The sequence below is a fragment of the Spea bombifrons genome, chromosome 7, assembly GCF_027358695.1.
Source record: "Spea bombifrons isolate aSpeBom1 chromosome 7, aSpeBom1.2.pri, whole genome shotgun sequence".
Lineage (NCBI taxonomy): Eukaryota > Metazoa > Chordata > Amphibia > Anura > Pelobatidae > Spea > Spea bombifrons.
In genome coordinates this window covers 5,877,455-5,890,341 of record NC_071093.1, presented here as the reverse complement: position 1 = coordinate 5,890,341, position 12,887 = coordinate 5,877,455, and the positions used below count along the sequence as shown (strand labels likewise).

General features: G+C 40.0%; 1 protein-coding gene across 1 annotated transcript in view; it reads left to right on the top strand.

The window, feature by feature from the left end:
- Positions 1-12,887, top strand: part of GTDC1 (glycosyltransferase like domain containing 1) — an 82,075-nt gene that overhangs the window by 10,380 nt on the left and 58,808 nt on the right. Inside the window, exons 3-4 of the mRNA XM_053470822.1 lie at positions 8,187-8,354; positions 11,877-12,050. Of these exons, the coding sequence (XP_053326797.1) occupies positions 8,187-8,354; positions 11,877-12,050 (342 nt within the window). The remainder of the gene's footprint in view (positions 1-8,186; positions 8,355-11,876; positions 12,051-12,887) is intronic.

Here is a 12,887-nt window from a genome sequence, read left to right as displayed (position 1 = left end):
GATAAAATCGATAATAATCGATAACGGAAATCATCGATAACGATTTCCGTTATCGATTAATCGAGTGATCAATTCGTTGTTGGAGCACTCGGCTCCTTTTACTTACCTCCGCGAGCGTTCCCCGCTTCTGCTACACGCTCTGCAGTCTCCGCCTTCTTCAAGCTACGTGACGGATGTGACGCGTTCCGGAGGTAAGTATTCTTCTGTCTATGTGCACGGATCGCACAGAGCCACTCGCACAGAGCGAATCGCTCTGTGCGAATGGAGCCACTCGCACAGAGCGGTTCGCTCTGTGCGAGTGGCTCCATTCGCACAGAGCGGTTCGCTCTGTGCGAGTGGCTCCATTCGCACAGAGCGGTTCGCTCTGTGCGAGTGGCTCCATTCGCACAGAGCGGTTCGCTCTGTGCGAGTGGCTCCATTCGCACAGAGCGGTTCGCTCTGTGCGAGTGGCTCCATTCACACAGAGCGGTTCGCTCTGTGCGAGTGGCTCCATTCGCACAGAGCGGTTCGCTCTGTGCGAGTGGCTCCATTCGCACAGAGCGGTTCGCTCTGTGCGAGTGGCTCCATTCGCACAGAGCGGTTCGCTCTGTGCGAGTGGCTCCATTCGCACAGAGCGGTTCGCTCTGTGCGAGTGGCTCCATTCGCATAGAGCGGTTCGCTCTGTGCGAGTGGCTCCATTCGCACAGAGCGGTTCGTGAGTGTGGGTGCAGGGCAGAGTGGGGGTGGGGGTGCAGGGCAGAGTGGGGGTGGGGGGTGCAGGGCAGGAGACTGGGTGCAGGGCAGAGTGGGGGTGGGGATGCAGGGTGTGAGTGTGGGTGCAGAGCAGAGTGGGAGACTGGGTGCAGGGCAGAGTGGGGGTGGGGATGCAGGGCAGGGTGTGAGTGTGGGTGCAGGGCAGAGTGGGTGCAGGGCAGAGTGTGAGTGTGGGGGCAGGGCAGAATGTGGGGGCAGGGCTGGGTGCAGGGCAGAGTTAGAGACTGGGTGCAGGGGCACAGTGCAAAGTGCTGGGTGCAAAGTGCCAGTGCTGGGTGCAAAGTGCCAGGGCTGGGTGCAAAGTGCCAGGGCTGGGTGCAAAGTGCCAGGGCTGGGTGCAAAGTGCAAAGTGCTGGTGCAAAGTGCTGAATGCTGGGTGCAAAGTGCTGGATGCAAAGTGCCAGGGCTGGGGCAAAGTGCTGGGTGCAAAGTGCTGGGTGCAAAGTGCCAGGGCTGGGTGCAAAGTGCTGGGTGCAAAGTGCTGGGTGCAAAGTGCAAAGTGCTGGGGCAAAGTTTCTTGAACAGTAATAGTCCACCTCTTTTCAGAATGTTTGGGGTTATTTTGTTTCATAAATATTGTGTTTGGGTTCTTGTACTTTGAAAATATTGTTTTTTATTACATCATAACAAAATAAGAATGTTAATGTAAATTTTAAGTTGTTTTTTAACATCCAGTTCATTAAATTCTTTTAAATAAACGAAAAATTTGCATATTGTTTTTTTTTATCCGATTAATCGATTAATCGAAAAAATAATCGGCCGATTAATCGATTATTAAAATAATCGTTAGTTGCAGCCCTAATATATATATATATATATATATATATATATATATATATATATATATATATATATCTCCAAATAGCCAATATTGGCTAATTGAAATTCCAGAGAAGGGGTCTTGACATGTTTCCCCCCAGTAACGTTATGGGAAAACATGTTTTTTTATGACTCATACTGGGCTGGTCTCATTTGGTTCCACGCATATCTTACCGATGAAGCGCATGAATGATGAGTTCTTTGAGATATGATAGGACATACCTTGAAGAATTAATGAACCTGAAAATAGAATACATTTTTGGGACATCAATCCATCAGGCTGAAGAGACACGCAATTAAGCCTGGTTAAATGAATAACTTCTAATAAAATAAACATGGAAATATCGACTTCATTGCTTGTCATGGTTTAATACATGCTCACTCGCTGGCAGTACCTCTTTATTTACGATCCAGAGGCAAATATATTGTTAGCCTCTGACCGTAAAGTTAATTTTAATGATGAAATTACCTCCGGAGACAATGTAATTGTGTTTTGCAATTTTCCAAAGAGGACACATCACCCAAAATTAACTTCACAGAACAAAAATAATCTGTACAGTTTTTACATGGGGGCAACAGAATAGTCAAGTTTCATTGTTTTTCCCTTCTCCGAGCCCCTTCAATTGAGTTTTAGATAGACATAGTAAGGTTGTCTTGTTGTACTGTGGCTTTAGTTAAGTTTCAGTTCCACTGAAAACTGTGTGTTGTCTGAATTAAATGGAAGACATGGAGCTGGAAGAATAATTTCCATAGATATAACAGGTAGGTAATACAGTAAGGGAATGTTAACATGCATAGCATAGGTATATCACTTGAGCATAAGACGAGGCCAAGGCTCATAAAAACTTAGGAAAACACTAGATGGGCTGAATGGGCCTTCATACATTATGTTTCCATGACAATTATGGTGTCTTTTCCCCAGTTGTAGGGTTTAGTCTTTACAGTTTATTTAGATAGAGGCTGCGTTTTGTATGTTCTTTTATAGATAAGCGTTGGTTAAATTATTTATAGCACTTGGAATGAAGTAGTTTATTTAGGAGTCATAGAAATGACACATCCGTTTTTATCCGGTTTTATGCAAAATCTTGGTCTTGTCTAGAGTTGGACGTGACGTTTGTCACCCACCATTCGGATAATATTATTCGAGGTATGTAAGTTGAAAGTGGCATAGAATGTTTGAGTTACACTAAAGTATCTTTGCAGCCTTTGATGTAGAAATAGATTCCAGTATTGGAAAATTATTTGCTTTCTTGTTTTACTGTGATTGCCGTGACCAATTAAAGTTTGGAGGACCCGGGCAGAGCAACGAGGCTCATCACGATCCTTGAATTAAGAAGACACAAGCAATTAAGCTTGGTATAATACGTCACTTTTAATAAAGACTCGGTTCCACTAATCATTCTCTTCATATAAGCATAGTCTTCCTCCCACCCTGAGTATGTGGAGGGATTTCCTCATATGGTTTTTATCCATTGATGGTCCTACCCTGGGGGCAATTCTTTTTATATAGGTCTGTTGAGTATTATATAGTGTTAGCAAGTAGTGTTGGGGCAAATCCAAGTGAATCCTGTTGGTGGCATCGAAAATATGACTGGGTAAATAATATAGCCATAAAAAATATTGCGTATATAGGACAATACGTGGACATAAGGAAGATATTCCGAGTACCTCACATCTGTTGATGTAGAGGTAGATATAGGACCTTATGCCTTCTATGCCGTTAGATCTTGTCCCGGCTCTTGTCCGCCTCATGTACATACATTTGTAGTCGGAATGTTTTGCTGCCGAATGAAAGGAGTAAGAATTGATAAAGAAGGTTCATATTTTTTTTTTCTTTTCATAAAAAAATCCTCTTTTCTTCCAGCAAAGCATCAAATGTGGATGTAATCTCAGTGTTAGCATAATTATACAATAATTTACTCAGCACGTACCTGTGGCCTTGAATGTCCTTACTAAAGTATCTTTAAGGATGCTGTAGGGCACAAGTGATGGACGTTGATTAGCTGGTAGGGTGTAATCAGATGAGCTGGCATGAAGCGCTGAACTAAATAGCTAATGACTGGCAGTGACTAGATAATACTATGGAAAGATTTTTGATGTAACATTCGAGTACGATGCAAACTGTGAAAAAAAATAATAATGTGCCGGCATGATCAGTATACAAAAAAGCAGACGTAAAGTGTTGCAAATGTTTCTTGACCTTTATTCCTTGTTCAGTGCGGCCATATTAACCCAGATAACCCATTAATATTTCCAGCAATTACGGTAAGAACAATATTTACATTGAAATAGGAGAAACAAAATGATATGGTGTTCAATTACGTGAAGCTTCTACATGGATACATAAAAGAGCTACAAAGGATACAGTAGCCACTCCTTTTGCACATGGTTGAAAATATCTCTTTTTAATAGAAGGTACACTATATGGAGAAAAATATTGGGACACCCGACCGTTACACCAACAGGGACTTTGATGACATCACATTCTAAGTACAGAGACATTAATATGTAGTTGGTCCCACCTTGGCAGATATAATGGCTTCCACTCTTCTGGGAAGGCTTTCCACAAGATTTTGAGAAGTTTCTGTGGAAATTTTTGCCTGTTCATACAGTAGAGCATTTGCCTGTTCATACAGTAGAGCCACAGTGGCGGCTGCTTTACACGACTCGATCCGACGCTTGGCATGGTACTTGGTGATGTGAGGCTTGCGTGCAGCTGCTTGGCCATGGAAACCCATTCCATGAAGCACCTACCACACAATTTTTGTTCTGATATTAATGCCTTTCGGGTTTTAACCTGAAAAATCACCTGCCATTTCCCAGCCTACCTAATCCTGAAAATCTGAGTTGTTCTCGACTACTTACTCGGAGTCTTTTGATTCTAATTTTTTCAATGTTTTAACTTCTTAAGAGAATTATCCGACTAGAATTCTACTTACACATACTTTATCAAGCAATGAGAATACACAGAACAAGACGTCCTGTGATGACCTGTCAGTCTGAAATATTTTGCTCACGTGTGGACCTCTTAGTTGTAATATCTGAAGTTCGTCTCCCCCCCCCCAGGATTTCCTGGAGAGTCTTTGTATTAGTTATTATTTACAGTCCAACCTATAATAGACTCTCATCTGGTTTGAGTCAAATCATCCCATAGCTTGGCGGTGGTTCCTTTTCAGACATGCTGCTTAGAACTTATTGAAGCTCAAACGACAGAGGAAATGCAAATCATCCTCACGCTGATGATGTACAGTGGCGTGATTGTGTAGCTGTACTTATGGCTCGTGGGTTGACCACATGAAAGGAGTTGTTTAGAGACCAGATGAGCTGGAGCTGGGTTAACTTGGGAAGTATGTGCGAGCATCAAAGGTGGTGGACTACCATTCCTATGACTACAAAAGAAACTTTTTTCCTTTTTCTTTTTCCTGTTCTTTACTAGCAACACTAGAAAAGAACCCAAGGAAAGATATAAATACACTACCGTTCAAAGGTTTGGGATCACTTAGCTGTTTTCATGGAAAACAAGGACATGGGAGTGATAAAGGGTCATTGGAACACAGGAGGGATGGTAGTGATAAAGAGCCTCTCTACACCTATAAGGACATTTCGTTAACCCCTTAATGACAAAGCTTGTACATGTACGGGTCCCAAAATGCATTGTTTTCAATGGGTTTAACCCCGTCTGCTCTGGATTTCTGATCCATTTCATGTTATTTTCATGGACAAAATTTGCTTTCCTTTTAAAAACAAGAATATTTATAACTGACCCCTATATATATTTATATTAGGGTTTGACAAATCTGACTAGCGTATAAGAACCAGTTAAATATATTTAGGAGGCAAACCTGGGAAAGCTGTATGTTAGGTGCCAGCACTAATACTGTACTGAAAAATACGGTATTTCAAGTCCTTTTCTTTCCCTCTGGCAATATAACTATTTAGTAACAACGAGCTTTGCTAACGTTTATTTAGAATGCAGCAGCTAAGCGAACGGCTCCGAGTCTCATCGCTCAATACTCAATAGTGTAAGAGTCGTGGTTACCTTTCTCCTGGGCTCTGTTCCGCCACTCTCTGTCCGTCTATCTGTCTCTGTCCTGTGTGCCTGTTTAATGACTGTAATGTTAAAGGGACACTGCAGTCATCATAAGCATCTTAGTGCACATGATAGCTGAGTGTCCCCTTTAAATTATCGTTTGGTAACCCTTGCAAATGCATGGAGGTTTTTTTTGTGTGGATTCTCTGCTGCCCCCAATGTGTTTGCCGCCTGACCCCAGTTTTTAAACTCATATGACAGGGATGTCCAACCTGCGGCCCTCCAGCTGCTGCGGGACTACATCTCCCATAATGTTCTTTCAGCTAAGGGGCTGGCTGAGGAGGATGGGAGATGTAGTCCTGCAGCAGCTGGAGGGCCGCAGGTTGGACACCCTGTCATAGATGTGTTTTGGGGAACACATTTTCTGCTTGCCGTGGACGTGCGCTGTATTTACGGCTAGCCGACTCCAGCACTGGACTACACAAGACTTCCAGGGCGTTTAATGAGAAGCTCTGGCACAAAATTTGCTTCCATTAATTTCTTTGGGGATATTTTCCTGCCACTGATTGGCTGCTGCCAATCACCAAAAGTGGTACTAAAAATGGGGGTCTGCAGGGAGTGGTATGCTGCAGCAGTGGAGCTGCTGCTTCTCCTGAAGGTAAGTGGTTTATTTCTTCTTTTTTCTTCCCTACAGGTCCATAATGAATATTAAAGTACTTACAAAAAACACCTGCTTTGAATAGCGTTTCAGCACAGCCTGGTGTTTCATAAATATGATGTATAGCATTTCTTCTTCTTACTAAACCCATCAGTATGACGGATAAGAACTATGTTAAGGTCAATATACATATAAATTAAAGAGCATTCTTCCTACCAACTGAGACAGTTAAGGTAGCATTTAGTGTGATATAAACTAGGGAAATAATATATAAATATACATAGACCTTTGCCTCCTTACTACTATTTCTTTATCAGTCCCACTAGAATGCATCCAAAGAAGCCGTTCTGTTGTTTTTTGGTTAAATTAAGTGCACATCGACGATTATATTCTGTAATATTGAAAAGTTGCCATTTGAAACCATTTTACTCTTTAATTTTAGGTTCCAGTATTTGTCTCATGCCCCGAAGGTTTAATATATTTTCCAAACTGTAAACCTAAAATATTGTAGTCTTTGCCGAGGCGAAGTGTTCATTTAGACAAGTGCTGATGCAGGAGCTGTCAGGATTTATCACGCTCTCTCTATTTCTTCACATTACTTAGGGTATTTTCTTTGCAGAAAAAAAGCCCTGTGGCCTCTTAAACCTCACCTTGTTTCAATTGCTTAAATAGTGGCCTGGGGGCAAAAATTAATGTCGATGTCAACCACAATAACTACTGACATACATTTCTGACACAAGTTATGTTACAGTAAACTTTATTTTGTCCTCCTTTTGGTACGAGGTATGAACTGAGAGGGTGGAATGGCTCCCTGGGAACCATATATTAGCAATGCCAACTTCTCCTTGGTGGACCTCTGAAGACAAAAGTGGTACTGAGTGGTTCTGTGCAAGAAATAGTATTAGAGCCTAATCTTTCAGAGAAACAAACCAAACGTACAAGCTATAGGTGGTCTATTTTTGTAGAAATGAGTCTCCCTTTAAAAAGTCTTATAGAAGAAGATTCCCCAAAAGGCAGAGTATTGCACATAGGAACACCACAGAGCAGGGTCAAGCTTGAAAGGTTGACCTCCACAAAGGTGAAAGGTTGACTTCCACAATGGAGCAAATAAGTCAAAAGTACAATTTCATATTAATATCCCTTTAAGTTTAGTTCTTGCATATCGATTTGCATGTTGATTTAAAAGGAGACTGATTTCAGCCAATCAGTCACGAGAACCATCAGGTCATGGAGGAAGAGGGGAGCTGCAGCTTCTCCCTAAGGTTTTTTTTTTTTAAATGCATTTTAAAGTACTCATAATATGTATTCTTTTTGGCGAGACAGTCAGGAACATAATGTTGTCCCATACTGGGAAATTACTTTATTTTCCTATGTAAAGCACAGTCTTTTGAGATATTTAAGGATGCCATCCAAATGACTCAATGTATAGCGGAAGCTTCCTCGCTAAGGCTAAACTTTTTAATTTTTTTTTAAACATTTTTTTCCTTTTCCCCTTTTTTTTGTAGACAGCATACCCATTGTATTAATTATAAGCGTTCAAGACATTATCTCTGTTTGGTTTATGTTAAGAACGTTTTGTCTCCTCGTAACCAAAACATTCAAGTGATTCTTTACTTTTCTGTTTACAAGTAAGCATCGGCTTGTTTGGATCTCACTAAAATGGCTTTAATCTAGATGGAAATAGAAAAATCAAGAGGTATCGCTGTCTTCTTTTATTTATATTGTACCATCATTATCGGAAAGAGTGTAAGAGTTTCACTTTTGCTTGAACTCATCAATACTGAAAGAGTTTGAGTATTCTGCAGTCTAATTGTGAATAAATTGTGAATTTATAAACAAAATTAAAAGAAAGAATGCGTGTATTTTCTTCAACATTATTATTATTACTTTAAAAAATAAATATTTTTTTTTGGTCTGAATTTTAAGGGTCCTCTTCACAAGCTCCGTGCTTAACTTAGCCGAACTAGTTGCTCTTCGACCAGACCTTGGGAAGCTGCGAAAGATTTTGTATTTCCACGAGAACCAATTGGTTTATCCTGTTCGAAAAAGTCAAGAAAGAGATTTCCAATATGGCTACAACCAAATTCTTTCCTGGTAGGTATTTATTTCTCTGTGTTTTTTTACCAACTTGATCTTCTCCTATACTTTTTATTTTTTGTAATTGCTCTACTGAAGTACCAGAGTGACACCTGTAAATCTGGAGAAGCAAAGTATTAAGAGCTCTGCTGCGTATAAGTTGCACAGTGAGTTATAAATATAACTCATTCGACAAATATAAATCTGTTACTATGTATAAAAGTGCTTTAATGTGTTAAATAGCTACAAAAATACTAAATATTGAAAAATTTGTTCCTGTCCTTATGGCACTTTATGTACATACCTGGGAACTCTCTGGGTTTCGCCCCGGGTAAGGTGCCACTTCTCTCTGGGTCTCCAGGTCTGGGTCGTAGGAGCAGTGTTATGGCACGCCCCACTCCCTGCCTACTTCCCCTCCAACCATGGGCAGTTTTCCATGTGGGGCATGCCCAAGTACATTGGCGGGACCACCCATGTACAATGGCGGGACCACCTGCCTGCATCCCGTAAAGGGAAGCCTCCGGGTGGCTAGAGCCTGGATGATGCCAGGTGTTTTTATGCCCTTGTGCTGGTCATGTGGAATGATGTCAGCACACATCATTGGATCACATAACTAATAAAGGCCACTATTGGTTCCCATGGGACTACCTCCCTTCTTACTCAGCAGCTGGTGGTAAGTGGTTGAAATGGGATAATTCTCTGGCACTTGTCCATGATATTCCATTCCAAAGCTGACTGTTTCCATGGTTGTGTGGAATGTCAAGGTGCCGCCATGTTTATTTCAGTTTCACTATTATTCAAAACTTATACCTTTTAATTTCATTCAAGAAGCCTTTTACCACTTACATTTTATTGAATGTTCACATACATAGAATTTGTGATAGAACTTACTTTTTCCAGAAGAGATATCTGGCCGCTTATTGATTCAAGGCTTATTTTTCCCATTTTAAAACTCATCTTACCACCCAGACCTTTGAATTGGCACACGCGGCAACTGCTTTAGTGGGCGTAAAGTAGAAAAATAGAGGTCAGCTTCCTTTTTCTTGTATAATGAAGTGAAAGGGAGCAATTTGATAAATTTGGGAATAAAAGGCGTCTCCGTTGCTCCATTACACTCAGTGAAGCACAGCGCCATCCGTTTAACAGTTATAGTTGCACATGGAGTTAACGGATGTTCTAGACCTTTAGCAGTAGAATAACTGCATTTGCAGACCGGTTAGCTATCAATCCAAAAAAGGGAAAAAAATACAAATTACCCCCCCATATCTCAGTTGTCAAAGTAGAGTTCAGTGTGTAATGTTACAATACAATGTTAAATAATGTAGAACTTGTTGAACCGTAGATGAATGGGTTACTCGACCTTTAATATCAGCAATAACATTGTTAAATGCAACTTATAAAGTAAAAAAAAATTCCCTCATATGGCAGGATTTTTTTGCTATCTATGACACATAGTAAAACTGTATTTTCGTAACCTGTGTTTATATGAAAAATAAATTGATGGGTCTCTAATTTTTTTTTTTTGTAAATAAGTATCACTGCTGCTCCCCTAACTACTCTGAGGAATTTAACATTCTTGTAACAGCTATAGAAACATTATTCCTCGAATCGTTCCAAGAAAGAATTATTTAATCAATAAAAATTTGCCTCAATCATAATTAACAAGCACTTGATAGGCTGTTGCCATAGACACTGAAAGAAGACTTCTAAAGCGTTCCCTGTGTATTTCGATGTAAGGAAACCTTCAAGAATAAAATAACCGTAACGGATCTACTAAAGTTCATAGACTTAATATATTGAGCCCTGTTTTGTGAAGCGACAGCTTTAGTTGTCGGGCTTCAACTTCATAATCATTGGAGCGTTGTGCCAAAATAATTTTTATAGCAAAGTTAGAGGCGCTTGTATGCAAAAGTGAAGCAAGTATTGTTACATTTTTAAAAAATGGGACGGGCGAAGAAAGAAGAAGAGGCAAGAGAAGAAGCAGAGCTGCAGGAACACGGAAGCAGTTAGCGGAGAAGGTAGGGAGACATTCAGAGAGAGGGAATTCCCTGTAGACTTGGGATCTTCATTTGCCAGTATGGCACCCCCTGATGAGTGGCACCCGGGGTACTCCACTTCCTCTGGGACCCCAAAACCTTACATAACTCTCACAACAAACTTTGTATGTTGGAACGTTAAAAGGTATCACATTCTTGTACCCTAATTCGCCTTAACTCTCCAAATCACAGACTGAAATAAACAGATCTGTTTAAGGGATAATTTCCTGTAATCTCCTTTTATGAAAGAGGGTATGTCCCCTACAGATACATTTTCCGTAGACTGCATGGCCAGAGAATGTTTAAAAAAAAAGTTCATACAAGTTCTTTTTCCTAAGTTTTTTTTTTTTTAATAAAACCTCCATTTACTTGATCCATGTGTTTATCTTTCATTACATTTTCCTAAATTAGGTACAGGTATAATGTTTTTAAATTCCTCCCAGGCAGGAAATTAGGTAATTGCTTATTTTGCAATGAGCCGGACATCTGCTGTTCTAATGACGGTGATATTTTTCCCTTTACCTTTTTGTGTTCTAGGAGTGGTTTTTATTAGCCTGGGGCAAATTGTTGCCTGCTTCCAGCTACTAAGCATTAAATTATAAACCCGTCAGATATATATATATGTATATCAGAGCTCCGGAAATATGGTGCCATGTTTTCTTATTTAGAGTAACGAGAGACATGACGATGTAAAAGCATGGTCACTATTACAACATCAGGAAGCTTTATGACTTTGATGTAACAGTCCCATACATTTAAATAATGCTTAAATTTGTTATGCCTAAATGGTATATATACAGTCCCCAAATCACATTTGCCATATTTTGAATCTGAGATGTAGTTCAAGTTCATTTGAAAGGCTCTAATTTTATTAACTGTGAATTATATATATAGAGTTTTTATTGTATATATACTACCGTTCAAAGGTTTGGGGTCACTTAGCTGTTTTCATGGAAAAAGGGCCATTGGGACACAGGAGTTATGGGAGTGATAAAGGGCCATTGGAACACAGGAGTGATGGGAGTGACAAAGGGCCATTGGAACAGAGGAGTGATGGGAGTGATAAAGGGCCACTGGAACACAGGAGTGATCTGTTTGAGTGCAGTTAATGTTCCTAAATATTCCAAAATGGTAGCACACAGGCATACAATAAAATGTTTCAATAAATATAATGAAAGTGTTTGCACATTATAAAGCCTGAAATTAATGGTAACTTTGCATATTTTGATGTCTTTTAAAGGAGAGTCCTACTTAAACACAAGTGTACCTATCGGTGGGTTGATTCGATCATCCAAACAGACTGGAAGAGGGGTTATTGGTAAAAACTGACCTGTTGGTAACAGTTAAGCCCTTCATTTACCCATTTCTGGAATAAAGCTGTTCACATGAAGATTATTAGAACTGAACAAGGTTGACATATTTCCGGAATGTCGTGATCTGATGCCACAGAATATCAAAGAATGTAATGATTATCACTTGTTTTTCTGTTCTTTTTCTTTCTAAGTTTAGTTGCCGAAATTGTGGTTTTCAACTCTGCCTTCAACATGGAGTCTTTCCTAAAGTCGATCGGCTCCTTTCTGAAAATGATACCGGACCATCGCCCAAAAGATCTAGAAAGTATGATCAGACCGAAGTGCAGGGTTCTCTACTTTCCCATCAGGTTTCCAGACCTCGGTCTGTAAGTATCCTTGGCCTCGTGCCCAAAAATCCAATTCCATTTCTGGTTTCCGCATTTTGTGTTTAGCGGAGATGGTGTGTAAAGTTCTACTACATACAACACACTAGATCATACGTGTCTTTCTTAGGTCTTCTACTCCAACCATCATTACAACTTATAAATCAGATTATATCCATATTTCCTATTTTTCTGTTTTTCTTGTGCTGATTGTGAACTCTTAGTGGGTGTTTGTAATAAGCCACCTATTACTGGTGGCTTTGAGGAGGTCCATAATATGTTAAATATGAATCTACTACGAGACCGAGGAATGGTTAAGGTTTCAATCTTTACATCGGGAAAAGCGTGCAGACTAGATGAGCCGAATAAGTCTTATCTTCCATTGGATTCTATGTTCTGTGTTTACTGAGGCCGCATGAAGCATTTCTTTTTAGGTGTGATTAAAAAACACATATTTGAACCCTTCTTTTTAACCCCTGAAATATGTTAATTTGGAACTCGCTCTGAAAAATAAGATTTGTTCTTCACTGCTTAACATTAATAGTTGCTTACGCCGCTTGTTCAATTCATTTAAAAAAAAAAAGTGAAATTGCTTGTTAGTTGTCGGAAAAAGAGTAAAAACATTTATTTTTTTCTACAAACTCTGGAAGGAAACATATACTTTTTTTTCTTCTTCTTCTTATCATCCTGTCAAGCAAACAGAAAGACGCATGGCAGCTATCAGAGTGGATCATACGTTTATCTCAATAGCTTAAAGAACATTCACAAAGCGCCGTGATAGATCAACTCCTTAATGGCACAAAAGCAGAATGTTATTGATGTACCTTATCCTCGATAGGA